We start from the raw sequence: 25,453 nt of genomic DNA, 5'->3' as shown, positions 1-25,453 counted from the left end.
GATACATTTTTATGCCTAAGATTAAATCCTTGATAAAAATTATGTTTAGTGACAGATCTAGACTTTTTAAGCAATGGATTAAATTAATATACAAACATGTTTCGGGTGTTACATTCAAATGTACACGCATAATAATACGTATAATATTACAAAAAATAAAATGAAATCCTAGTAGGGTCAACTATATATTTGGAAGATCATAGGTTTGTCACGGGCTTGATCACGTGCTAAGGGAACTAAATAATGGACTATAGACCTCCTTTTAAATTAAAAAAGTGAAAATTGCAATATCTTGTGCGAGTGAGTTTTGTTTACCATGAAAATTACAACATCTTGTGTATTTATATTTTAATGGGTTGGATGGAAATAATTGAAATGTCTACATCAGTAATCCGTTGTAGTCTAGTTGGTTAGGATACTCGGCTCTCATCCGAGAGACCTGGGTTCAAGTCCCGGCGGAATTTTTTTTTATTTTTTATTTATATTTAAATTTGCATGCAGCAAACAAATCGAGAAAAAGCATATCCCTGAAAATATTCGGCACGGATTTTATTATCAGTAGAGTAGGCTATACAAAATCATGAGACTAAAGTGCATTTGATAAGATTAAAATTAAAGTGGAACTATATAGTAGTCATGTTCATCATTAATGTGTAAGTGAAGAAAAGAGTAAAAGCATGAAAAAATAATTGTGCCAAGATCCAAAAACAATTTTATTTTTTGTATATTTAAATTTGCATGCGTTCCAGCAAACTAATTGAGGAAAAGCATATCCCTGAAAATGTTCAGCACCAATTCTATTATTAGTAGAGTAGGCTACATCATTTGCAAACAAAATCATCAGACCAAAGTGCATTTGATAAGATTAAAGTGGAACAATATAGTAGAGTCATGTTGATCGTTAATGTGTAAGTGAAGAAAAGAGTAAAAGAATGAACAAATGAACTGTGCAATGATGCAAAAAACAAATTTCCGTTGCCGGGACTTGAACCCGGGTCTCTCGGGTGAGAGCCGAGTATCCTGACCAACTAGACTACAACGGAATGTTGGCACTTCAATAAATCCAAATTAATAGTTGTGTTAATATTTTAAAGTAGATTAAATGTGTTCTGGTTGATTTTATTTAAAAGAAAATTATATTTCTGATAAAATTTAAAGAAGTAAAAATTATCTAAGAAAAAAGGTTGTTCCGGCATAAGATGACAATAGGTGAGAAGATTGGAAGGAAAAGAAGGCGTAATTTGATGGTGTAGTGTAGGTATAAATAGTGGTATCAGTGTTGTTTGTTTGGAGGGGTGAGGAAGAGCAAAGCCAATCATGTCTAAAACTAAAAGCGTAGCACCGTTGAACACTTATCCAACTTATCATAATCCTAGAAACAAGTCGAACTATGCAAAATCTCCCAATTACTTCATCTTCTTCCGACAATCTTGGACAACATGTCTGCCACCTCCCAAATTTGTCCTTTCTTGCAGTAGCAGTGTCGTTGTCTCTGCAACTTTGTCCAAGCCCACCTACAACGTAGCCATGGATAAGAATGCACAAATTCGCAAATTCTGCCAAATGGGTGATCTCAGAAAAGCCATGGAATTGCTCAAAATTTCAAAAATGTCTGAACTTGAGCTGCAAACTTACTGTTCTGTGTTGCAGCTCTGTGCCGAGCTGAAGTCTTTGGAAGATGGAAAGAGGGTTCATTCCATTATCATCTCCAACGGCATGGAAATTGATGAGATTTTGGGGGCAAAGCTAGTCTTCATGTATTTGCATTGTGGTGATTTAGTGTCAGGGAGACAAATATTAGATGGGATTCTCAATGATAAGATTTATCTCTGGAATTTTTTGATGTCTAAATATGCAAAGATTGGAAATTACGAGGAAGCTGTGAGTCTTATCAGGAAAATGCAGAAGTTGGGTATGAGAGGGGATCCCTTTACTTTTACTTGTATATTGAAGTGTTATACGGCATTGGCAAAGATAAGGGCGTGTAAAAGCGTTCACGGGTATGCTTTTAAACTAGGTTTTGGTTCTGATAATACTGTTATTAACTCTCTAATTGCAGCTTATTTTAAATGTCGTGATGTTGAGAGTGCACATAATATGTTTGATGAATTGAGTGACCCAGATGTTGTTTCCTGGAATTCTATGATTAGTGGGTGTGTTTTAAATGGGTTTTCCTGGGATGGACTTGAGATTTTCATTCAGATGCTGAATTTCGGGTTTGGTATGGATTTGGTCACCTTGGTTAACGTTCTTGTGGCTTGTGCAAACGTTGGCAAGCTTTCATTCGGTAGAGCTCTTCATGCTTGCGGAGTGAAAACTGGCTGTAGCGGGGATGTCGTGTTTGACAACACATTACTAGACATGTATTCTAAATGTGGTTATTTAAAAGGTGCAACTGATGTTTTTGCCAAGATGAGTAAAACTTCTGTTGTTTCTTGGACTTCGATGATATCTGCTTATGTACGGAAAGGTCTGTATGATGAAGCCATTATATTATTTGAAGAAATGCAAAGCAAAGGTCTTAAGCCAGATGCTTATACTGTCTCAAGTGTGGTTCATGCTTGTGCTTGTAGCAACTCGTTGGATAAAGGAAGGAATATACACAATTTCATTAAAAAGAACAACATGGGACTGAATTTACCTGTTTTTAATGCTCTCATGTATATGTATGCAAAATGTGGAGTCATGGAAGAAGCTCGTTTAATTTTCTCTCAAATTCCTGTCAAAGATATTGTCTCATGGAACACGATGATTGGAGGTTATTCACAAAACTCACTTCCCTATGAAGCTCTGGAACTGTTTGTGGACATGCAAAAGCAATTGAAGCCTAATAGCATTACAATGGCTTGTGTCCTTCCAGCTTGTGCAGGCTTAGCAGCTGTAGAGAAAGGTAGAGAGTTGCATGGGCACATATTGAGAAAAGGGTACTTTTCAGATTTACAAGTTGCCTGTGCACTTGTTGATATGTACGTGAAGTGTGGGTTAGTAGTTCTTTCACAACAACTTTTTGATATGATTCCTAAAAAGGATATCATCTTGTGGACTGTTATGATTGCTGGCTATGGCATGCATGGGTTTGGAAAGGAGGCAGTTTCCACATTTGAAAAGATGAGGATAGCAGGTATTCAGCCTGAAGATTCCTGCTTCACTTCAATACTCTACGCTTGCAGTCACTCTGGATTACTGAAAGAGGGATGGAAATTCTTTAATTCAATGAGAAGTGAATTCAACATTGAGCCTAAGTTAGAACACTATGCATGTATGGTGGATCTCCTTGTTCGCTCTGGAAATCTATCCAAGGCATACAAGTTCATTGAAACTATGCCAATTAAACCAGATGCTGCAATTTGGGGTGCTTTGCTTTCTGGATGCGGGGTCCATCATGATGTGGAGCTAGCAGAAAAAGTAGCAGAGCATATTTTTGAGCTTGAGCCAGAGAACACAAAGTATTATGTTCTTCTAGCAAATGTCTATGCAGAGGCGGAAAAGTTGGAAGAAGTAAAAAAGTTACAAAGAAAGATAGGTAAGAGGGGATTTAAAAAGGATCAAGGTTGTAGTTGGATTGAGATTCAAGGAAAGTTTAACATTTTTGTTGCTGGGGATACTTCCCACCCTCAGGCCAAAAGGATAGACTCATTGCTGAGAAAACTGAGGATGAAAATGAATAGGGTAGACTACTCTAATAAGATGCGGTATGCATTAATTAATGCCGATGATATGAATAAGGAAGTGCTTCTCTGTGGACACAGTGAGAAATTAGCCATGGCTTTTGGTGTACTAAATTTGCCTCCTGGGAAGACTGTTAGGGTAACCAAGAATCTTAGAGTATGTAAGGACTGTCATGATATGGGGAAGTTGATGTCCAAGACAACTGGGAGGGATATTGTGTTGCGAGATTCAAACCGGTTTCACCATTTCAAGGATGGTGTATGCTCTTGCAGAGGTTTCTGGTAAATCGTTTGAAAATTTCTATAAAAGGGTTGTTCTCCAATGTCAATGTATCCTCCTCTTCACGTGAATTGATAGCTGCATATTTTGCAATCACAGTTCATTTACTGATGTAAGACTCGTTACAGATTAGAATACAAGGTCATTGCCAAAATGTAGGTAGAAGTGATGGTAATACTTGTGTAGAATCAGTGGTTGAGACTACGATTTTTTAGTTTATACGGTCATGCCAGAGGCAATTTTATTTCCTTAGCCAGAAAGGATGTTATTCATGGATGACTTATCTAAAGATCTATATTTAGTTGGAATAGCTTCGAGGCCGAATATCTGTAATTAGGAGTCAGATGTAACATATTTTTCTGAGATAGATCATTGGCACTGTGACATATTTATGATTTGTGCGAGTGATCTCATTTTGCTTTTAGATTCCAACTTTCTTTTTCTGAACTGATAATGTTGACCAATCTCGACTCGTGAGAAGGGAATGAAAATGAGAATGACAATAAAAATGCTGAGGAAATGAGAAATTCTGCTGTGAATGTCACGCCATACTGAATGGGTGACGTGTTTTTGAGGTATTCTAGATTCAAATTGCTCTCCATTACGCTTCTGATTTATCTGAAACATTACACATTCAAATTATCATATTCAATCTGTTTTTTTTTGTCCCCCTTTAAAATATTGTGAATCAAATTACTTTACTCCTCAAAAGTCACAATCAAGTCATTTTTATGGATTAAAATATTAATGGACTGCATCATGCATAAAATCTTTATATTTCGATATAGTCCGAAATAAAAAATCCATATACATGAATTAAAAGCAAAAAAATCTGTTGTTGAAACCTTGATAAAATATACATACATTTAACAAATCTATTACCTTGTAAATTTTTTGCATCAGGAGTTACAAGTTACAACTTTACATGATAGCCTGCATCAAGAGATATCAGTATTCAAATATAGATTTCACCAAAGCTGAGCCCTTTTATTTTTATGTTTTTTGAGTTTTATTTGATCTTCATCCTACACATTCGGTTTTTTCCCTTTTTCCTTCTCTTCTAAGAATGTAAGGATAAATTAGAAGAAACCACGTATGAAACAAGTGGCAATATACACTTTTTTTGTTCTAACGATAAAAAAGTAGACACTTTTCTTTAATACAAGTAAAAACAAAATTAAATGTCTGTAACTCGAAAGCAATAGCATGCCAAGTACACTCTTTTTAAGGCATGGCACAAAGAAAATAAGAAGTTTATATTTTTATCGCAGTCCTTCTTTTTTCTAACTATATTTTCATTTTATGAACTTTTTATGTTTGAATATTCAATTTCTGTGTAAAGATTCTTAAATTCTCTCTCAGACTGCAGAGAATCTGATTGCGTCCATGAAAAGCAGTTTTTCTATCTGCTGCCAGACTATAGAATAAGATTAAAAAAATGTAGTGAAATTCAATTTTTTATTAAAGAACTTTTATAACCCACAGTAATTAGTAGTAACCACGCGACTAAATAAATAAAAACTGCACTCATGGGCTCGATTTGTATACTTTCCATACATTCCATACATACATGAGATATGAAGAATATTGGAACGGATAGAGAATTGTTGTATCGGATTCCGGCTTTCCATTTAATAGATTTGGATTTGGTTATAAAGGGTTTAGTATTCATGTTAGTTGTATCCGATTTCATATTTGTATCCAGATTTTTTATTGTGTTACGATAAAATATATACTTTTTTCGATTAATATTTATTTATAATATTTGAATTTATGTATAAATTTTTTAAAATTAATTACAACTTATCATTTTATATTATATTTAACATCAAAGGTAATTTGGTAATTTAACTTTTTCATACATTAAATTTTATTTTTTATTAGTCACATCACTCAAATTCTACACAAATTTTTACAAAATTTATTCTTAAATCTACTCCACTATTATCTTCAAATCCCTTAAAAAAAACAAGACAAACTTTACCCTTAAATCTACTCAAATCAATTATCTCACTTTCCCTCAAATCAATCTTTTTTATAAGAACACAACCTTAGGGCCTGTTCGCTTGATGCGATTTCCTGTTTGAAAAGAAATAAAAGGATGGATTATCAGGTTAAAAGCATGTTCGTTTTAGATGAAATAAGAGTGAGTGATACGAGTGATTTGCATGATCAATGAAATTTTTTATCTCCCGTGTTTAGGATAGATTTGAAGGAATGTTGCAACAAAAGACACTTCTACTCCTTACCATGTTTTTTTCATGTGTAGAAGGAATTTGGATATTTCAGTGCATTGGATCAATCCCTGCAAGCTTGGAACCGATTCCAAATTGTATTTCAGTGTAGTGGATTGATCCATTAAAGCTTGGATCCGATCCCAAATGCATAGATCCGATTCCAAATAGTATTAAATAAAAATTTAAAAATAATTAAAACTCATACAAATACTAATTTATATTATTTATTATATAAAGGGCAAAATGGTAATATTTCTTTATATATATTAAAATATTTTTTTATTTATCACATCAATCAAATCATTCTCGAACTCTCACAAATTACACTTCTAAATTCACTCATAATCACCTTTAAATCTCTTAAAAAAATAACACACATTTCACTTTCAAATTCATCATTTTCCTCTCCTTCAAACCCATCTACCCAAATGAACAAAGCCTTAGTCTTTATATTTTCTCTCAAAAAAAAAAAACATTTATGGAGAAAACATTAAGAAATAATTCACACTATTCATTAAAAAAGTATAATCATTTTGTTAGCTATAATCAACAATATTTACTGTTTCATTTCTTCTCTTAAAATTATAAGTTTACTTTTATTTCTAATATATTTAAAATATCTAAATTAAAATTCATATATTTTATACATTATTTTTTTTCTCATATTCTATTCATTCAAAATTCATATATCACTTAGTAGTTTAAGAATTGAAATTAAGGATAATAATAAACTTATCTGATACAGTGAGTTATCAAACTCTCACGAACTTGAGGTTGATGATGTTGATATATTGATATTGTCCTTAATTTTAACGGGAGCTACTTCTTCCAAAAATTATATATATATATATATATATATATATATATATATATATATATATATATATATATATATATAAAAGTTTAAGAAGTTGTTTGGAAAGGCATTTTTCCTTAATATATTAATATATTTTTTGAAGACAAAATTACGACGGATCTATTAAGTTTCAAAACAATAGTACTTCAAACGTGATATCAAAAGATACCAATAAAGAGGTTTTAACATGTGCTTTTGGTAATGTTATTATAAATCTAACAAATAGTAGGTATTAGTTTGTAAACTATTTTTTATTTAATGATAGAAGAAGATTTAGTTCTTATAATTATATATGTTTTTTTCTGATACCATAAAAATGTGACATCCCATTTTTAATAGATTACACTACTAAATAAAGCATCACAAAGTTATAGTAACGAGAAACACTTAAATGAACATAAACATAGTAAAGGTAACTGTTACAGTCATCCAGAAGTGTACTGTGAAAATAAATTTGGGCATACCACTATGCCATAAACAACATAAGAGAAAGTTAAAAGTTTTACAAAAGACGATGTTCCTCTAGAGCATGAGATTACAAAAAGGCACTTAGGCCATAGACTGCTCCTGAGAGTCACACAAACAGATCCCCTAAGTTGCACCACTGCTACCACCGGGCCTACTCCCAGAATTTCCTACATCTGCTCTCACCAAGGGTGATCATCGCAAAAGAGAAAACACAACAGGAACATAAACAGAAATGCAAGGGTAAGCTAGTGCAATTTAATCTTATCATGATACAACGGACAAGTACTTAAACATTCCTTAACATGCAACACAACAGGCATAGAGCATCATGTTATAGCAAACAAGCAGGACACTATGACTCAATTATCTGGATAACTATACTAAGATCGGATTCACTAGATGCTTGCACTTGTGGTGGTCTCTACTGCTCTGCAGAGCCATTGCCAATGGGTTTCACCCTACCACTCACAAGGTTAGCCCTTAAGCGTCTAAGGCCATTATCCTGCCATAGACTAGGGCCTCCCGCTACTCTCACCACATGGGTCAGTTTGCTCTACATGAGACTCACTGACCCTTTAGAGTTTCGAGATGCGGTCCTTACTTGAATCCATATCTTAATATACACACTACACGCCACCATAAAGTCTCCCCACGAGACTCATGGAATTACGCCTATCTCACATCAATCTCATGTTTCGTATCTCATAATCACCACTTGTTATCTCAACATTAATTTCTCATGCACATTCTCAACCAACCAAAATAAAATTTCACATATTACTCATGCTAACATACAGATTTCAGTGCATACAACTCATACGACTCATACAACTCATGCAATCACACCATAATCTTGCATGTTCGAGATAAATAGCCACACCCAAGGTAAACAGGGATCCAAAACATAAATCTACACTATTCTCGCCTAGGCTAGAAGCCCTCGCCTAAGCTACAGCGACTGTCTCGCTTAAGCTAGGCCTTCTCGCCTAGGCGAGACCTGGAACAGTGGCACTCTGCGAGCATCTCGCTTGGGCGAGACCAGCTCGCCTGGGCAAGATCACCCTTCACCCAAAATCAAATCCTTCGCCTGGACGAGGACGCGAGCATAGCACATCAGGTTCTTCTTCGAGAACTCGCTTGGGCGAGTCACTCTCGCCTGAGCGAGACAGTATGTCGCTCAAAGCAAGAATCCTCCGCCTAGGCGAGTTGCTCGAGTAGAACCTGGGCGAGTCTCAGACACTCTCGCCTAGGCGAGACGAGCTCGCTTAGGCGAGATTGACAACACTCACCACTGTTCACACAAGCAGCAGGAACACACACAAATGAACATACCCAAAAGCAAACAAGACAGTCTCATACCACCAAAAACCTCATTCATCATTCCAAAAGTATTCAACAACCCAAAAACAACAGGAGAAAATATTTTAAACGGTAAAAAGAGGCAAAAACTAGCTTCCTTTACCTTTGTTTTGGGTACAGAAAGCAAAAGACCCTAACTAAGGGATATCACAGCTCCAGGAACTCGAGTAGTGAGCTGCAATCGTGCAAACCAAGACGAAACGGGTAAATAAATGGAACCCTAACTGACCAACATGCTCAAAACGCGAAAAGGGGTGAAGAAATAGACTAAAGCTCTAAAGTTCGACTTACCAGAAGGTACGAGATGTTTTTGTTAGCTTGGAAATAGGAGAAGACAGTGTGCCCTAACGGAGCTCTAGCTGGAGAATGTATGAGGAACAAAAGGTTGGTTTCTGCAAATGGGACATGCAACAAAGGTTTAGGGGCTAGCAAGGGTATTGGGTTCCCTAGAAGGGCTGGTCTTGGGCCTACGAAGAGGCTAGGCCCAACACGCATAAAACTGAAAAATGGAACTTACACCTATAAAAACATTATTAGTTATATATATATATATATATATATATATATATATATATATATATATATATATATATATATATATATATATATATATAATTATTTAAAGACTAAATTAAACTTTAAGTTTCTTATAAGTTTAAATATTTTTAATCGAGTTTTTATTATTTATTTTATTGAACATTCAATATTTTATATTTTTAAATTGAGTATTTATTTATATTTTTAATCTATTTAATGTTTTTGTTAATCGAGTGACTGACGTTGCCATGATTTTGTCTTAATACTTGTTTTTATATATTAAGAGAAGTGAAATTATATGATCTATATAAAAAAATATGTTGTGGCTAATGATAATATCATTTTATTACTTTCATTAAAAGGATGTTGGATAATGAGGTTGTCATGCTTATGGATAACTCTCACTTTATGATCTACATTGATCAAGAGATTGTTTTTGTCACCACCATTAATGACTTGTTATCCAATATGTCCTATGTCCTACAAGAAAATATATAATTAGTGTTCACTTTGGTCAACGCTAAATAGTTAATAGTATGAGATATTGTGACTTTAAAATGATAGCCATTAATTCGTTAATGTCAACTTTCGAAGGAAAACTCATTAATATCGACTAATTTATCATTAATTTTTAAATTATTTTTTTAATGAAGACAATTTGGCATCAATAGAGTTAATATTAATATGTTTTTATTTTAAAATGTATTTAATTTAGCATATATTTTTTATATTAGTTTAATTTACTTTGTTTGATCTGTACTAATAACAAAATCTTCAAAAAGACTTTTGTTTTTGGTACAACACTTTCATATTTGACAAAAACAAAAAATAAACAAAAAATAGAAAAGACCGTTATGTTGAAAGAAGAGATGAATGTAGACGAAAAAGATTAATTTTTTAAAATATTTATTAAAAATACTTATGTGTTTTGTAAACTCGATCTTTAAAGTTCACATTTTTTTTATTGCGTGAAAATAAGGAAGCAAAATCACAAAGTAAGATAACAAACTGAAAAATTAAATGAAAGGAACTTAACGAAAATATATAAAAACTTGAATACTCAATAGATAAAATAATATAATTAATATATATTCAATTAAAAATACCCAAATTTAGAAAGCGTTGAATCTTTAATTAAATTATATTCTAATATTATTTAGTCTTCAATATATATATATATATATATATATATATATATATATATATATATATATATATATATATATATATATATATATATTCAACTTTTGGAGATTAAACGAATAATTTTACATCAAATTTTGCTTAAGGTTAAAATGAAAAAAAAAAAATTAAATATACGAATCAAATTCACAATTGCACTTAATCATGATTATATGACCATATACAAAGTCTAACCATTTTCTAGAATATTAGTTATGTAAACAAAAATTGAACATTGTTAAGAATATTTTAAAATAACATTTTTTAAAATGATTAAAAATACAGCATGATATATTTAGTCCTCCTTAACAACACTCAATGATTAATAAAATACCATAATTTAAATTAGATAATATATTTGATCTTCACCATATACCAAATGTTAACAACAAATTTTTTAGGGTAGACGAGAATACAATTTGAACCCAAAAACTTGCAAGTTAGCCAAAACTACCACATTGACTTTAGTTTTTAAGGCACACGCACACAAAGCTGTCATTAATTTGGCAAACCAATGATAAGATTTTATAATTTTTATTTCTTATATATCCTTTTATCAAATTTAACCTATTTAACAAGAAAATGTTAAGAAAAGTAAGCTCCTCAATCAAGATTTAGGAAAATAACACTTTCACACAAAAAAAATTGTCAACTTATTTGGTCACTTTGTCAATTTTATCGATCAAATATTTGTCAAAAAATTATTTTCCCAAAAAAAAAGCTTGTTGAGTTAGTAGAGTGACGGAGGAACAAAGAAAAGTGGGAGAAATAAGTGCTTCTAGCACAAGTTAATAGCATCTTTCTGGATACCGCATGCACCTCTTTCTACTCATAAACGGCTAATTACAAAAGTGGCAAAGGCCATCATCGCTCCTCGTATGCAAATCATTGCACTGCACAAGAAATTGATTAAAATACCAAATTAAACAAAAGCTCAACATAAACAATTTTCCTCTCATGATTCTATGGGGTGCCACCTTTCATTTTCGCAATCTCTCTCGTTTCTCTTGCACTCTCCCTCTGCACCATCCACACGTCTCTTTGCATCATAAATAAATGAATCAAACAAAAACATTTCAAATAAATTACCAAAATTCCTACTCTTGCGTTCAGAAACCAAAACTTTTTTTCAGCGACAGCACTTGGAGCACAGGATTAGAAAAACAACGAGAAATACCATGGAAGAAAGCGCTATGGCCACACCAAGAACCACCTTGTTGGGTCCATGATGATGCTCCTTCTTGTGACTAACACTGGCGCCACCATCATCATAATCACCATCATAGTCTCCATCATCGCTGCTATCATCCGCAGAAGAACGCTTGGACGGTGGAGGAGACACTGGCCTTCCGAACTTATCGCAAGGAGCGATGTCCAGCTTCAACTTGGAAGGAAGCACCGAACGGTTATAACACAAGTTCCCGTTGCCACCGACCTTGAACACTTGCAAGCCGTGGATGAAAGTGGAGTTGAAAGGCAGAACCCCGTGAAGGAGGTTGTTTGCGAGGTTCAAATGTTTGAGGTTACTCATTTGGGAAATGAAGTCTGGGATGGTGCCATTGAGCTGGTTGGAACTGAGATCCAAGTGAACCAAACCGGGTATGGCGGAGAAGGAGTCGGGAAGAGAGCCGGAGAAGGAGTTGGAATCCAAGGAGAGGTTTTTGAGAGAAATGAGGTCCCCAATGGAAGAGGGTATCTCACCCTTGAGCTGATTAGAAGAAAGGATCAAGACTTGGAGGTTGTCCAACATGGTGATGGAGGAGGGTATGTTTCCTCGGAGGTTGTTGGAAGAGAGATCGATGTAGGTGAGGTTGGGGGAGTGGATGTGTTTAGGGAGAGAGCCGGCGAGGTTGGCGTGGGAGATGGTGAGGGACTGGAGGTTGGAGATATGGGAGAAGAGAACGTAGGGAGCGGAGGCTTTGATGGTGAGGTTGGAGAGGGTGAGGTGGGTGAGGTTCCGGAGATGTGAGAGGGAGACGGCGGAGATGTTGCGGAGGCTGTTGACGGAGGTGAGAGAGCGGAGAGTGGAGGCGAGTTGGAGAGGGAAGCGCGTGGGGGAGGGGGTGGAGGTGACGGGGCAGTTGAGGAGGAGGAGGGAGTCGAGGGTGGAGAGGGATTTGAGGGCTGCGAAGGAGAGAGAGAGGTGGGGAGAGGTGCAGTTCGAGAGTTGTAGGGTGGTGAGGTGTCGGAAGGGTGTGGAGGTGTCGCAGACTAAGGAGGGTTGGGAGCATGGGTCTTCTGTTGTAGGGATGTTGAGGGATTGAAGGGCCTTCACTTGCTTTGGATCAAGTGGTTCAGAAACTGAGATGGTTATGGTGGGAAGGAGGAAGAGGAGAATGGTGAGGGTTTGTTTCATGGCTCAACGATGAGTAAAAAACACAGACAAGTGAAGGAGAAGGATTTCAGAATAGCGCCAAAGTTGACTCAATTTTAAACTTATATACAAAAACACTGCTATGTCATTGCTTTTTTAACTATTAATTTTCTTTCTTACGTGTTATTTTGGGGTCAGAACTTTTCAACTGAATTAGAACAGTGCGAGTGGGATCCAGCTTTTTCTTGGGGGTTCCACATTTAATAACACTTTTATTTCTTTTAGCTGCAGCTTTCATAACTCTCCTTTAATCAATAGTTTTATTGTATTCCGATATGATAACTACTCTTCATTATCATGTCAACAACGATGGTTTTCACTTTTCAGTAAGATAACAGAGAGCAGAACATTGGGGTAAGGAAGCACCATCATTATTATATTTCTTCTTCTTTTTTTTGTCTGTTTCTTTCTTTTTTTCAAGATTATTTTGTCAATTTAGTTTCCTTATTCTTACGTGTCATATTATACTTATGTTCTATATTTCTTCCATCAAAAGAAAAAGTATGGTAATTATTTTAAGATACCCTTTGAAACTACGTCAATACTGTAAGACATCCTTTTATTTGACGTTTTTTTATGCATCTTTTTTGTCTTGGAAAGTCTAACGAGGGCATCACCTATGAGTGGTGAAAAACTTTTGCCATAAATCTTTGGTTTGAGAATCATAGTGCGTTTGGTTATAGGTATTTATTGTTTGAGAGAATGGACGATAATGGATGAACGTTTACACTTTTTATTTTAAAAAGTATTCATATGAATCTATAATCTATAACAATATATAAAAAAATTCTTTTTTTCGTGTCCAATTTTCAAAATATCAATTTTACTCTTTAAAATCTAATTATTTATTAAATTTTTGAAAATTGACCATTACTTTTACATGTTATTTATAAAATCGTTTATCTCTACTTTTTCTCTTTTTTCTTTATTTATCAAATATTATTCTCTTATCTTTTATACTATATTTCACTTTATTTTTAATAAATATAATTTTATTTTATATATTAACTTAATAACATTACAATATCATCATCTACTAATATAATATTACACATATTTAAAAAATGCGTACATACATATACTATCGCGCCTGGGTTTATGCTAGTAATATATAAAGGGGATTTCCCTTTTTGTGTGCACATTTCAATATACCAATTTTACCTTTTAAATATAATAATTTATTAAATTTTTAAAAATTAACCGTTACTTTTACAAGCTTTTTATAAAATTAGATGTCTTTGTTTTTTCTCTTCTTCTTTATTTATCAATGATTATTCTTTTGTCTGTTCTTATATATTATATAATTTTAATTTATATATTAACTTAATAACATTACAATATTATTATTTATTAATATAATATCATGCATATTTAAAAAATGGATACAGACACGATCCGATCGTCGTCTCGCGTCTGTGTTTACGCTAATATATAACAGTGAGAATATGTTTTCTCGTATATATTATGCTAGCATGAAACAATGAGAATATGTTTTCTCGTATATAATATAAGTACTAAAATTACATGTGGTTCAAACCAAAGAATCAAAACTATAAAAAAAAAAAAGCAAAAAAGAAAATTAGCAAGAGAGAATACATATTTTTCAACCAAAATTTATCACGCTGAATTTGAATAAACCATGTTGACAACAAAAAACATCATCTTGGAGTTAGAGACGAAGAGGTGGGAATCGTTTATATTTTATTTATATATTTTAAATTGAAGTTCGTTAGACGTCAAATAGATAAAGCAATAACCATTATATGTTTTATTTAGTGGAAAAAGAAAAGAAAAGAGAGAATTCAGTAGATTTTAAAGGTAGATATTATGAATAATACTTTCGTAATATTGAATGCTCTTAATGAAAGTTTACCCTGGATTTTTAAATAATAGTAATTTAAGAAAAAAAAAGAAATTGGAGTTGACTACAAGAAATTAAAAATTTAATGACAAGTTTTATTTTGTTATCATTTTTTAGCACACGTGGTATTAATGCAGTAGATTATCATGTTTTTGAACTTTTAATTTCTTTAGTTGTTGAAGACTTTTGTGGATATTTTGATATCTATTAGATCTTTAATGTTGATTGGTTGTTCTCGAGGAGAACTTAATTAGTGGCAGGGTATACTCACTTATTAATGATTTCATATTTTTTATGAGTATTTTTTGTTCAAATGTCTTAATAAGTATATGAATGAAAAAAAAAAAAAGTGAAGCAAGAAAGTTATAGAAGAATTACAAGAAACATGTACTTTCCTTTTGATTGCATTTTATTTTCATTGGTTTAAGACTTCATGTTGGACCTCACTTGTACATATTCAATGAAGGTCCAAACTAGTGACATTCTTTGCCAAAGCAAGCAAGAAGAGAAACAAGGAAAATATTATGAATCTTTGTGAAAGAAAGTAAGGAGACTACACGAGGAAGTGAGCATAGTAAGACCAATTTTTTACTTTTCAATTTTTGTGATAAAATTAGAAAGAGAAACTTGAATTAGTGATGAAATGGAGACAAGCCTTTAGATAATGTTTTAAACTCAATAGTGGTGTTTAAAAGCACAAATTTTATAAATGTTTTGACCTTTGGACATGTAAATACACAATTCACTTATGGATATACCATTTTAAGCCTATGAGATTAAAACTACTAAACAAAAAATAATAATGCTCTCTCAAATATAACACAACTTAAACTCATTGAGTATTGTACTGGGATAATTAGATCCTCGGACTCCGACCTAGTTTCACAGTAAGTTAAGATAAGGCTAGCTCGGACAGCGACCTAGCTCCGCCACCTACCAGAGTGGGCCGAGCTCGGATTCCGAGCTAACTTTGAGTATGGTCGCCAGCTCGCAGGACGAAGTTAGATATTTCCCTCAGCCATATGTCAGAGTAACCATTGTTAGGCCCAACAGGCCCACTATATAGTAACTCCCTAAATTATCGGAAGTGGTTTCCCAAACCTAGGCTTGAATCCAGGGACCATCGAGATACGTGGTTAGTTACTTGGACGGTTCCCTAAAAGACGCTGAAAGAAAGGGGGCAGTTTCGGATCAGTAGGGATGGGAGGTTACTGGAAAGAGTCTTTAAAGAGCCATAAGGGAGTAAATGAGGGACATGGAATCAATTCAGAACAGTGAGAGAGAGACTAGAATTGTTCTGGTAGCTAACAAAACCTGAATTTGCACACCGGAACATTGGCGCCCACCGTGGGGCCTGGTAAAACTTGAAACCGGCACCACAAAACATAAACAAAACGAAAGCGGGTAACAATGGTGATCACGGCAACAGAGAGCAACAACAACGAACGAGTTTCTTTAGAACAGGTCATGCGGCAAATTGAAACCTTGAGGCAAGAAAATGAAATTGTACGAAGAGAATCAGAAGAAGCTAGGCAAAGATTGGAGGAGTCTATGCGTCAACAAGAACAACTGCAAAAAAGCAACGACGAATTGCGAACTTGGATGAGAGATCGTAGCCATTTTCGAGACACCAACCTTCCGGGGAGAGTAACGGACGAGCAGGACGAGAACCATCCACTGGCTAGGGCGATCGTAGAGGAGATCATCCCGCCCCATTTCATCATCCCAAAAATGATACCCTTCACTGGTGAAGGCGACCCGGAAGCACATTTAAAGGCTTTCCGAGCACAAATGTTAATATCAGGAGGAAGCGACGCGGTGCGGTGCAAGATGTTCGTAGGCACTCTATCAAACACGGCGTTAAAATGGTTTGGCAAGATCCCCCACGCCACCATCACTTCTTTCAACGTTTTCGCTCGCCTATTTATGGAAAGATTTGCAGTAAATCGTCCCAAGCAGCTACAGATAGCAGATATGTTCGATATCAAGCAACGTCAGGAGGAGACTTTGAAACAATTTCTCAACAGATTTTGTGATGTCAGCATGGGGCTCGCAAACCCTAGCGAGGATATGCTAATCGGGGCTTTCGTGAAAGGATTGCGAGCTAATTCTTTTAGCGAATCTCTCATTCGAGCACCAGCTATAACGCTAGCGGAAATAAGGAGTAGGGCAACCGTTTACATCGAGACAGAAGAAGCCATGCAGAGGAAAAGGTCAGAAGAAAGACGGCCTCAGTCCGAGCATAAAAGTAGGGAAGTCCGACGTCAAATTATGGAGACCTCCTCCCCGTATAAAAAAGCTAGCCGCAAATTCACTCCCTACAGTCCGCATCATCATTCAGATAAAAGGGCCTTCAAATCTTCGTGTCCTTCCTTTTCTGAATCCAAAGCTCGAATCTTACAAGACGAAGGAGTTAGCAGATACTTGCGTTTCCCCATGGAAACCGGACGACTCCTCGGAAAAGAAACCTCAGCCTGGTGCGAATTTCACAAGACCCACGGTCACAATACTAAAGATTGCTTTCCTCTAACAGGGCACTTAGCAAGTTTAGCCCGGAGAGGCCTCGTGGACAAATATATTAAAGGCAATAACACAAAGACAAAACCTGTCGAACAGTTCTCCAAAGCTACTGCGGGACCTCACGAAATTCCCGTACTTGGAGATTTCAACACTATAGTAGGAGGATTCGCAGGAGGGGGTCCGACCAAGTCAGCCAGGAAGCGATACGCGCAGAATATCATGACGGCAACGGTCCTAGAACTTTCAACGCCCATACCCAGTATCATCTTTTCGACAGAGGACACCAAGGATATAGTCCCTCATGAGGACGATCCTGTGGTACTCTCAGTAATCATGATGGGTCGAAATGTGCATCGGGTACTGATCGACTAGGGCAGCTCGGTAGATGTCATGTTCTATGACGCTCTCGTTGGCCTTCAGATTCCCAGAGACCAGCTTCTACCTTTCGATGGAGTCCTAGTGGGTTTTTCAAGCGAGCAAGTTGAGGTCCGAGGGTACGTTAACCTAAGGACAACATTCTCTGACGAGCACGCAGCAAAGACCATAGTAGTTAAATACATTGTGGTCAATGCCCCCTCGTCTTATAACATGCTGCTCGGGAGACCATCCCTCAACAAACTCGGTGCGGTCGTCTCCACTACACATTTGAAGATGAAATTCCCGGCTGAAGGAAAGGTAGTCACGATGAAGGTCGACCAAGAAGTGGCACGAAAATGTTATGAAAAAAGCTTGCGAACTCGACGAGATACCTACAACCTAACCCAGATCCCTGGCTCTGTAGATAGGTCAGATTCTGAACTTGATCCACGACCACCAACTGATCAGGGCCCTCAACCTATTGGCGAACTCAAAGAGTTGGAAATACTCCCTGGGAAGAAAATAAGGATCGGAGCCGACCTCGATCAGACCACGGAGGCAGCGATACGACGAGTCTTACAAGCGAATATTACCACATTCGCATGGTCGGCCCGGGATAAGCCTGGGATTGACCCAGACATACTTTGTCATCGCTTGAACATCAACCCACAGGTAAAACCACGAGTTCAAAGGCGTAGGAGACTAAATGAAGAAAAGGAGAAGGCCGCGACGGAGGAAATAAAAAAACTGATGGAGGCTGGGCGCATTAAAGAAATACAGTATCCGGAATGGCTCGCCAATGTAGTCATGGTTAAGAAAGCAAATGGAAAATGGAGGATGTGTGTCGACTTCACTGACCTAAACCTGGCATGTTCCAAAGACTCTTATCCCTTGTCGAATATAGATGTTTTGGTAGATCGCGTCTCCGGCTGTGGTCTGCTGAGCTTCATGGATGCGTACTCAGGGTACAACCAAATCCGCATGCATCCGGCAGACGAAGACAAAACTGCCTTCATGGGAGTAAGGGCCAATTTTTGCTATCGAGTGATGCCTTTTGGTCTAAAAAATGTTGGGGCCACTTATCAGAGAATGATGGACAGGATACTCCAACCTCTACTAGGTCGAAATGTAGAATCTTACGTAGACGACATGGTAGTCACTTCCTCAGGAAACGACGTTCATGCCCTTGACATACAAGAACTTTTTGACACCATCAACAAGTACCAACTGAAGCTAAACCCAGAGAAATGTGTGTTCGGGGTTAAGGCAGGAAAATTCCTAGGTTTTATGTTGACAGAATGAGGTATTGAAGCTAACCCAGATAAATGTCAGGCAATCATCAACATGAAGAGTCCGAGTTGCATGAAGGAAGTTCAACAACTAACTAGAAGGATGGTTGCCCTGTCCAGGTTCCTTGCCCGGAGCGGGGACAAAGGCCACCCCTATTTTCAGTGCCTAAAGAAGAGCGAAAGATTCCAGTGGACGTCAGAGTGTGAAGATTCCTTTCTCCGACTCAAGGAATACCTAAGCCAACCACCGGTGCTCAGCCGACCACAGAAAGGGTATCCTTTACAATTATACATTACAGTAACTGAACATGCCATAAGTTCTGTGTTAGTACAGGACCGAGAAGATAGACAATACCCGGTCTACTTTGTTAGTCGATTGCTACACGGCGCAGAGAAACGGTATCCAACCCTCGAAAAAGCGGCCCTAGCTGTCGTCACTTCTGCCAGGAAACTCAGACATTACTTCCAGAGTTTCAGTATCCAAATAAAAACTGATCTCCCCGTGAAGCAAATTCTCAAGCGGCCAGACATGATGGGGCGTTTGGTGAAATGGGCCATAGAACTAGCAGAGTACGACATAAACTACGAGCCGCAAGGACCGATCAAAGCCCAAGCATTGGTCGACTTCTTGGCTGAACTCACCTTGCCTACACCACTAAACTCGGACCAGGCTCCCATCAACTCAACCCCACCTGAATGGATCCTATCCGTCGACGGTGCATCAAATCAAAAGGGAAGCGGAGCAGGAGTCGTCCTCGAGGGACCAGGAGGAATCCTAATTGAGCAATCCCTGAGATTTTCGTTCAAAGCCAGTAATAACCAGGCCGAGTACGAAGCTCTGATTGCAGGCATGCTACTAGCTAAGGAGATCAGAGCGAAGAAATTGTCAGCTCGGAGTGACTCGCTATTAGTCACAGGTCAATTCAACGGTGAATTCTCAGCAAAGGATCCTCAATTAGCAAAGTACTTAGAGTATGTAAAGTTGTTAGCAAAGACTTTCAGGGTTTTTCGCCTAGATCATGTTCCCTGACAAGACAATAGTAGAGCAGACCTTTTATCCAAACTCGCCAGTTTCACCAAACCTGGCCAGCACAGGTCGGTGATCAAAGAAACACTCACTTCGCCCAGAGTGGATTCATCCAGCGAAATCAGAATAATGAGCTTGAATAGGATCTCTCAATCTGAATCATGGATAAATCCTATTAGATCCTACATAGCTGATGGAACCCTGCCTGATAATGCGGATGAAGCGCAACGTGTGAAGAGAAGCTCATCCTGTTACACCCTCGTGGATGGGCACCTCTTTCGCTCAAGACCAATACTAACATGTGTGGAGAACGCAGAAGCTCGAAGGATCATGTCTGAGCTACACGAAGGGATCTGCGGCAGCCATATTGGAGGACGAGCCCTGCTGCTAAGAATCCTCCGAGCTGGTTATTTTTGGCCCACTATGAGGAAAGATTGCATAGAACATGTTAAGCATTGCGATCCTTGCCAAAGACAGAGCGATGTCCACCGGGCTCCCCCAGAAATACTACACTCCATACATGCCCCCTGGCCTTTTCATACATGGGGGATAGATATCCTTGGACCTTTCCCCCTAGCAAAATGCCAGTTAAAATACCTTATTGTAGCAGTGGAATACCTAACGAAATGGATAGAGGCAGAGCCAGTAGCCACCATCACTGCATCAGGAGTAGAGAAGTTTATATGGAAGAACCTTGTATGTCGATTTGGTGTACCTCATCGTCTCATATCCGACAATGGAACTCAATTCTCCAGCTCTCAAGTGTGACGCACATGCCAGAAATTGGGAATTACCCAACGTTTTTCTTCCATAGAACATCCACAAACTAATGGTCAAGCGGAGGCAGCTAATAAGGTAATACTCAAAGCTCTCAAGAGAAGGGTTTTAGCAAGTAAATCGCCCTGGCCCGAGGAAATCCCTAGAATCCTATGGGCCTACCACACGACACCACAGTCAACCACACATGAAACCCCATTTAGCCTGGTGTATGGAACGGATGCACTACTGCCAATTGAAATCGGGAGCCCAGCAGAAGGCAGAAGAGAAATAACGCCGGAGTCAAATGAACAAGGAATACGAGCAAACTTGGACACTTTAGAAGAGGTTTGAGAGCTAGCAAGGATTACTGGAGAAGCTATGAAACAACGCGTAGAACGGAAATATCGGACCAAGGTAATTCCCCGGGACTTCAAAGTTAATGACCTAGTCTTGAGAAGAGCACATCTGACCGAGGTCGAACACAAATTGTCGCCTAAGTGGATCAGACCTTTTCGGATAAAAGAAGTCCTGCATGGGGGAGCATACAGAGTAGAAACATTGGATGGAGCCGCCATTCCTAGGACATGGAACGCTTCAAACCTGCGTTTTTACTTTATTTACTCTTTATTTTTATTTTTTCGTCATGTAATTCTTTCTTCAAATAAACCCCACACTCTTTTTCCCTACCTTATTGGAGGGTTTTTTAACAAGGTGGGCGTCAAACTTATATATAAACCTTCTTCTTCTTTAGAATTTCGTTAACTCAGACCGAACTAGCCACGAGCTGGACATAAAACCTCAGCACGCTGAGGGCTAACTCGGTCCGACCTAGCCACGAGTTAGACATAAAACCTCAGCACGCTGAGGGTTTACTCGGACCGACCTAGCCACGAGCTAGACATAAAACCTCAGCACGCTGAGGGCTAACTCGGTCCGACCTAGCCACGAGCTAAACATAAAACCTCAGCACGCTGAGGGCTTACTCGGACCGACCTGGCCACGAGCTAGACATAAAACCTCAGCACGCTGAGGGCTAACTCAGACCGACCTAGCCACGAGCTAGACATAAAACCTCAACACGCTGAGGGCTAACTCGGTCCGACCTAGCCACGAGCTAGACATAAAACCTCAGCACGCTGAGGGCTTACTTGGATCGACCTAGCCACGAGCTAGACATAAAACCTCAGCACGCTGAGGGCTTACTCGGACCGACCTAGCCACGAGCTAGGCATAAAACCTCAAAACACGCTGAACGGTTTTAACAAATCCAACTCGATTCCAACCTAAGTTCGTATTATTACACAACGATTCACGCGATTCAATTCTTAAAATAAAATAAAAATCTCAAAATTTGAGTCGAGATATACCATAAAAGTTACTTTCTTTAGGCGAGTATTATGATAAAGTTTGTCAAAATATAGGAAAATACTAGTCAAAAAAGATACATCATTTGTCAACACTCCTCAGAAATCTAACTTAACTCAACCAATTGACCATCTACTATTTCTTTAGTAATGTCAGCTGCAGATACGTCAATATCAGGATGGAGGATCTTCACTTGGTCTAAGGCGAGCTGGAAACCTTCCTTCAAAGTCGAGCACAACTGATCGACGAGCTCTTCCTTCTCATCCTCTAACACTTGGCACCGAGCAGATGAACTCTCAGCCTTTGATTTCAACTCATCCACCTCAGCTTCCAAGACACTTAGCTCAGCCTCTTTATCTTCAAGGGTCTTCTTCAGCTTCGCAAAATCCACCAAATCAACCCGAAGTTGCTCAATCTCTTTATTTGCAGCGGCTAAGTCAGATACAACTTTCGACTCTTTCCGCTCAGATGCCTCGAGGCGACCCACAAGGAACAACGAGGAGGCCTCAACTTGATGGATGTTATGGAGAAGTCCTTCTTGGACCAAGGAAAGCTGACGACCTGAAAGCAGTTTATCATCAATCGGAAAATAGTTATTCGCTCGACCATAGGCCAAGTGAGTAAATTTCTCATCCTAAAAACTCTTTTTTAAACTCAAAGCACTGAGCGGAACGTTATCCGTGGAGTCTGAGGCCTCCAAGTTCAGTGGTTCGGCTCTCTTCCTTTTTAACTTGGGGTCACTCTGTGTGGTTTCTTGCTCGCTTTCTAAAATTATGGCTTTTGGAGAAGAACCCTTCGTCCTCAAACTCGTCCCGACCTTGTTTGATTCCTGCTGTTTAATCCTGCGAAGCAGCTCCTTCTGTGATAGAGCCATCTGGCGTTCTGATAAATCAGATAAAGTAAACGTCAGTATTAAGCATAAGAGACAATTTGAAACTTTGAGTGCATGGTTGGGCGTATACCGATGAACAACTTTAAGTCTACTTTGCGATATTCGAGGTCTAGTATTTTATGAATATCAAAAACGACCTCTAAACCCTCCAGTCTAGCGCAGCCCTCTCTTTCAGTCAATGTTAGCTCCTCCATCTGGCGAGCACCTTGTGGAGTAGGAAGCCTAGTCCAGTACAAGGGAAATCCCTCCAGTAAGGCAGTATTATGCTCAGGAGCGAGAATTTTCAGGAAAGCACCCTTACCACCCTTATACGAGGACTGAAACAGGGTGAGGAGACCCCGACCACTGACGCTATTCAAAGAAGTCCAGAATTGCTTAGGGGAGCTCTGTTTCAACTCAAAAAAATACAGAAACATAGGAGTCGTGGGGATGATATCTAAGCCAGCGCAGAGAATCTGAAAAGCTCGGACAAAACCCCAGCTGTTCGGGTGTAGTTGGGCAGGAGCGACATTTAACATGGTTAGTAAATCCTTCTCAAAATCACTAAAGGGTAATCGAAATCCAAGCCTCTCGAAAAGTGTAGCATAAATGAAGGTGAATCTTTGGATAGGGGGAAGGGTGCCATCTCTACACACCGGCTCGTCCAGTTCACAAAGCCCTACCATCACATCTTTTTCGTCGTCCTTACACAATGTTTGTCCATCCCTAAAAGCCTTAATCCTTTTCGCAGTACACAAACTGGTACATTCCCTCTTTAAACTCAAAGAGGCCCAAGGATATTGCGAATCATAGGAAGTCATCTCAAACCCTAAAACCCTAAACACTTTCACCCAGAAAATAAACGCGAGCAAACACGAGGAGAAAGCAGAGGGCCAAATCTGAAACAGGAAAAACAGGCCAAAACAAGCAGGGCAGTGAATTTGGGGGAAGCAAAACTCAACTACGTTTCTTTGGGGTAAAGGCTACGAAAAGAAAAACCCTAATCCCTAAAGAAGATCCAGGACCAAAGATGTAATACAACTTACAAGATGTTTTCGCCTATCAAGCACAATATCCTAGAACGATCAAGGGTAAAGACGATGCAACCTATGCTGATGAACAAAAGAAAAATGGGAAATGGAAGAAGTACCTGGAAGAAGGTTGAGAATGCGCAAAGACTGGTTAGAAGAGGCAAAATCCCGCCAGAAGAACACCCACGAAAAGTGAATATGTTCGAAGATAAAAGGTCTGAAAACGGTTACTTTTTGGATTTAAGGGGAGCCACGAGATCTAAAAACCTCTGCCTAGCCGATGATTGACACGTGTAGAGGTTAGGTACAGGATAATAAATGCTGTTAGGAATGTCTAATCAAAGTACAGGATGCGACCCTTAGCCTAACAAGTTCGACGAAGGGTCGGAGGGCTGTGTACTGGGATAATTAGATCCTCGGACTCCGACCTAGTTTCACAGTAAGTTAAGATAAGGCTAGCTCGGACACCGACCTAGCTCCGCCACCTACCAGAGTGGGCCGAGCTCGGATTCCGAGCTAACTTTGAGTATGGTCGCCAGCTCGCAGGACGAAGTTAGATATTTCCCTCAGCCATATGTCAGAGTAACCATTGTTAGGCCCAGCAGGCCCACTATATAGTAACTCCCTAAATTATCGGAAGTGGTTTCCCAAACCTAGGCTTGAATCCAGGGACCATCGAGATACGTGGTTAGTTACTTGGACGGTTCCCTAAAAGACGCTGAAAGAAAGGGGGCAGTTTCGGATCAGTAGGGATGGGAGGTTACTGGAAAGAGTCTTTAAAGAGCCATAAGGGAGTAAATGAGGGACATGGAATCAATTCAGAACAGTGAGAGAGAGAGAGACTAGAATTGTTCTGGTAGCTAACAAAACCTGAATTCACTTATGGATATACCATTTTAAGCCTATGAGATTAAAACTACTAAACAAAAAAAAAATAATGCTCTCTCAAATATAACACAACTTAAACTCATTGAGTATATTTCACAAAGTGAAAAAATTAAAAAAAGTTATCATTCACCCACAAAATACACTATATGATCACTATAAGATTGAAAGAATTATGGAAGGTATATGTTTTTATCTTCTAGTTCGTCTTGAATGTTAATACAGACTTAAAAATTATCATTACAACTTTGATTTGGTTGACTTGATCTTTGCTAGAAAAAAAAATATTAAATATTCAAAATAAATTAAGAATAAAAATATTGAGTTCTCAAACTAAGAAGTAATCATATATTAAAGATATGAAATTTATGTAAGTCGTTTAAGAAGAATGATCACACATTTTTATAAGATTTTACCATTTCTAATTTCTTGGGAATAGAAAATAATTGCAGGAAAAAAATAATATCCAAACAGTGACAAAACCTTCTAACATTAATTGAGAATAAAATTTATTTTTATAATATACG

General features: G+C 37.8%; 3 protein-coding genes, 1 long non-coding RNA gene and 2 other non-coding genes across 6 annotated transcripts; 3 read left to right on the top strand and 3 right to left on the bottom strand.

The window, feature by feature from the left end:
* The first annotated feature begins 391 nt into the window (after window positions 1–391).
* On the top strand, window positions 392–461 carry TRNAE-CUC. The gene has a single exon. It is a non-coding gene; the product is annotated as a tRNA-Glu (tRNA).
* A 509-nt stretch (window positions 462–970) lies between these two features.
* TRNAE-CUC lies at window positions 971–1,043 on the bottom strand. Its single transcript has one exon. It is a non-coding gene; the product is annotated as a tRNA-Glu (tRNA).
* A 157-nt stretch (window positions 1,044–1,200) lies between these two features.
* On the top strand, window positions 1,201–4,204 carry LOC114176683 (pentatricopeptide repeat-containing protein DOT4, chloroplastic-like). The gene has a single exon (XM_028061795.1). It carries the CDS (start codon window positions 1,318–1,320, stop codon window positions 3,952–3,954), a length of 2,637 nt encoding a protein of 878 aa, XP_027917596.1. The 5' UTR covers window positions 1,201–1,317; the 3' UTR covers window positions 3,955–4,204.
* Window positions 4,205–7,474: 3,270 nt separating this feature from the next.
* Window positions 7,475–9,251, bottom strand: LOC114176491. The gene is made up of 3 exons (XR_003603007.1): window positions 9,160–9,251; window positions 8,972–9,043; window positions 7,475–7,682 (listed from the first exon to the last, which is right to left on the bottom strand). It is a non-coding gene; the product is annotated as an uncharacterized LOC114176491 (long non-coding RNA).
* Window positions 9,252–11,402: 2,151 nt separating this feature from the next.
* Window positions 11,403–13,127, bottom strand: LOC114179442 (receptor-like protein 51). The gene has a single exon (XM_028065784.1). It carries the CDS (start codon window positions 12,941–12,943, stop codon window positions 11,717–11,719), a length of 1,227 nt encoding a protein of 408 aa, XP_027921585.1. The 5' UTR covers window positions 12,944–13,127; the 3' UTR covers window positions 11,403–11,716.
* Window positions 13,128–16,232: 3,105 nt separating this feature from the next.
* Window positions 16,233–17,714, top strand: LOC114178750. Its single transcript, XM_028064819.1, has one exon. It carries the CDS (start codon window positions 16,233–16,235, stop codon window positions 17,712–17,714), a length of 1,482 nt encoding a protein of 493 aa, XP_027920620.1.
* Window positions 17,715–25,453: the final 7,739 nt, after the last annotated feature.

The sequence above is a fragment of the Vigna unguiculata genome, chromosome 3 (assembly GCF_004118075.2).
Source record: "Vigna unguiculata cultivar IT97K-499-35 chromosome 3, ASM411807v1, whole genome shotgun sequence".
Classification (NCBI taxonomy): domain Eukaryota; kingdom Viridiplantae; phylum Streptophyta; class Magnoliopsida; order Fabales; family Fabaceae; genus Vigna; species Vigna unguiculata.
Note: the sequence above shows the minus strand (reverse complement) of the source record. Positions and strands in the feature narration are given on the sequence as shown.

What these genes read in the sequence shown, in the direction of transcription:
- LOC114176683 (XM_028061795.1), top strand. Translation starts at nt 1,318, where the DNA reads ATGTCTAAAACTAAAAGCGTAGCACCGTTGAACACTTATCCAACTTAT.
- LOC114179442 (XM_028065784.1), bottom strand. Translation starts at nt 12,943, where the DNA reads ATGAAACAAACCCTCACCATTCTCCTCTTCCTCCTTCCCACCATAACC.
- LOC114178750 (XM_028064819.1), top strand. Translation starts at nt 16,233, where the DNA reads ATGGTGATCACGGCAACAGAGAGCAACAACAACGAACGAGTTTCTTTA.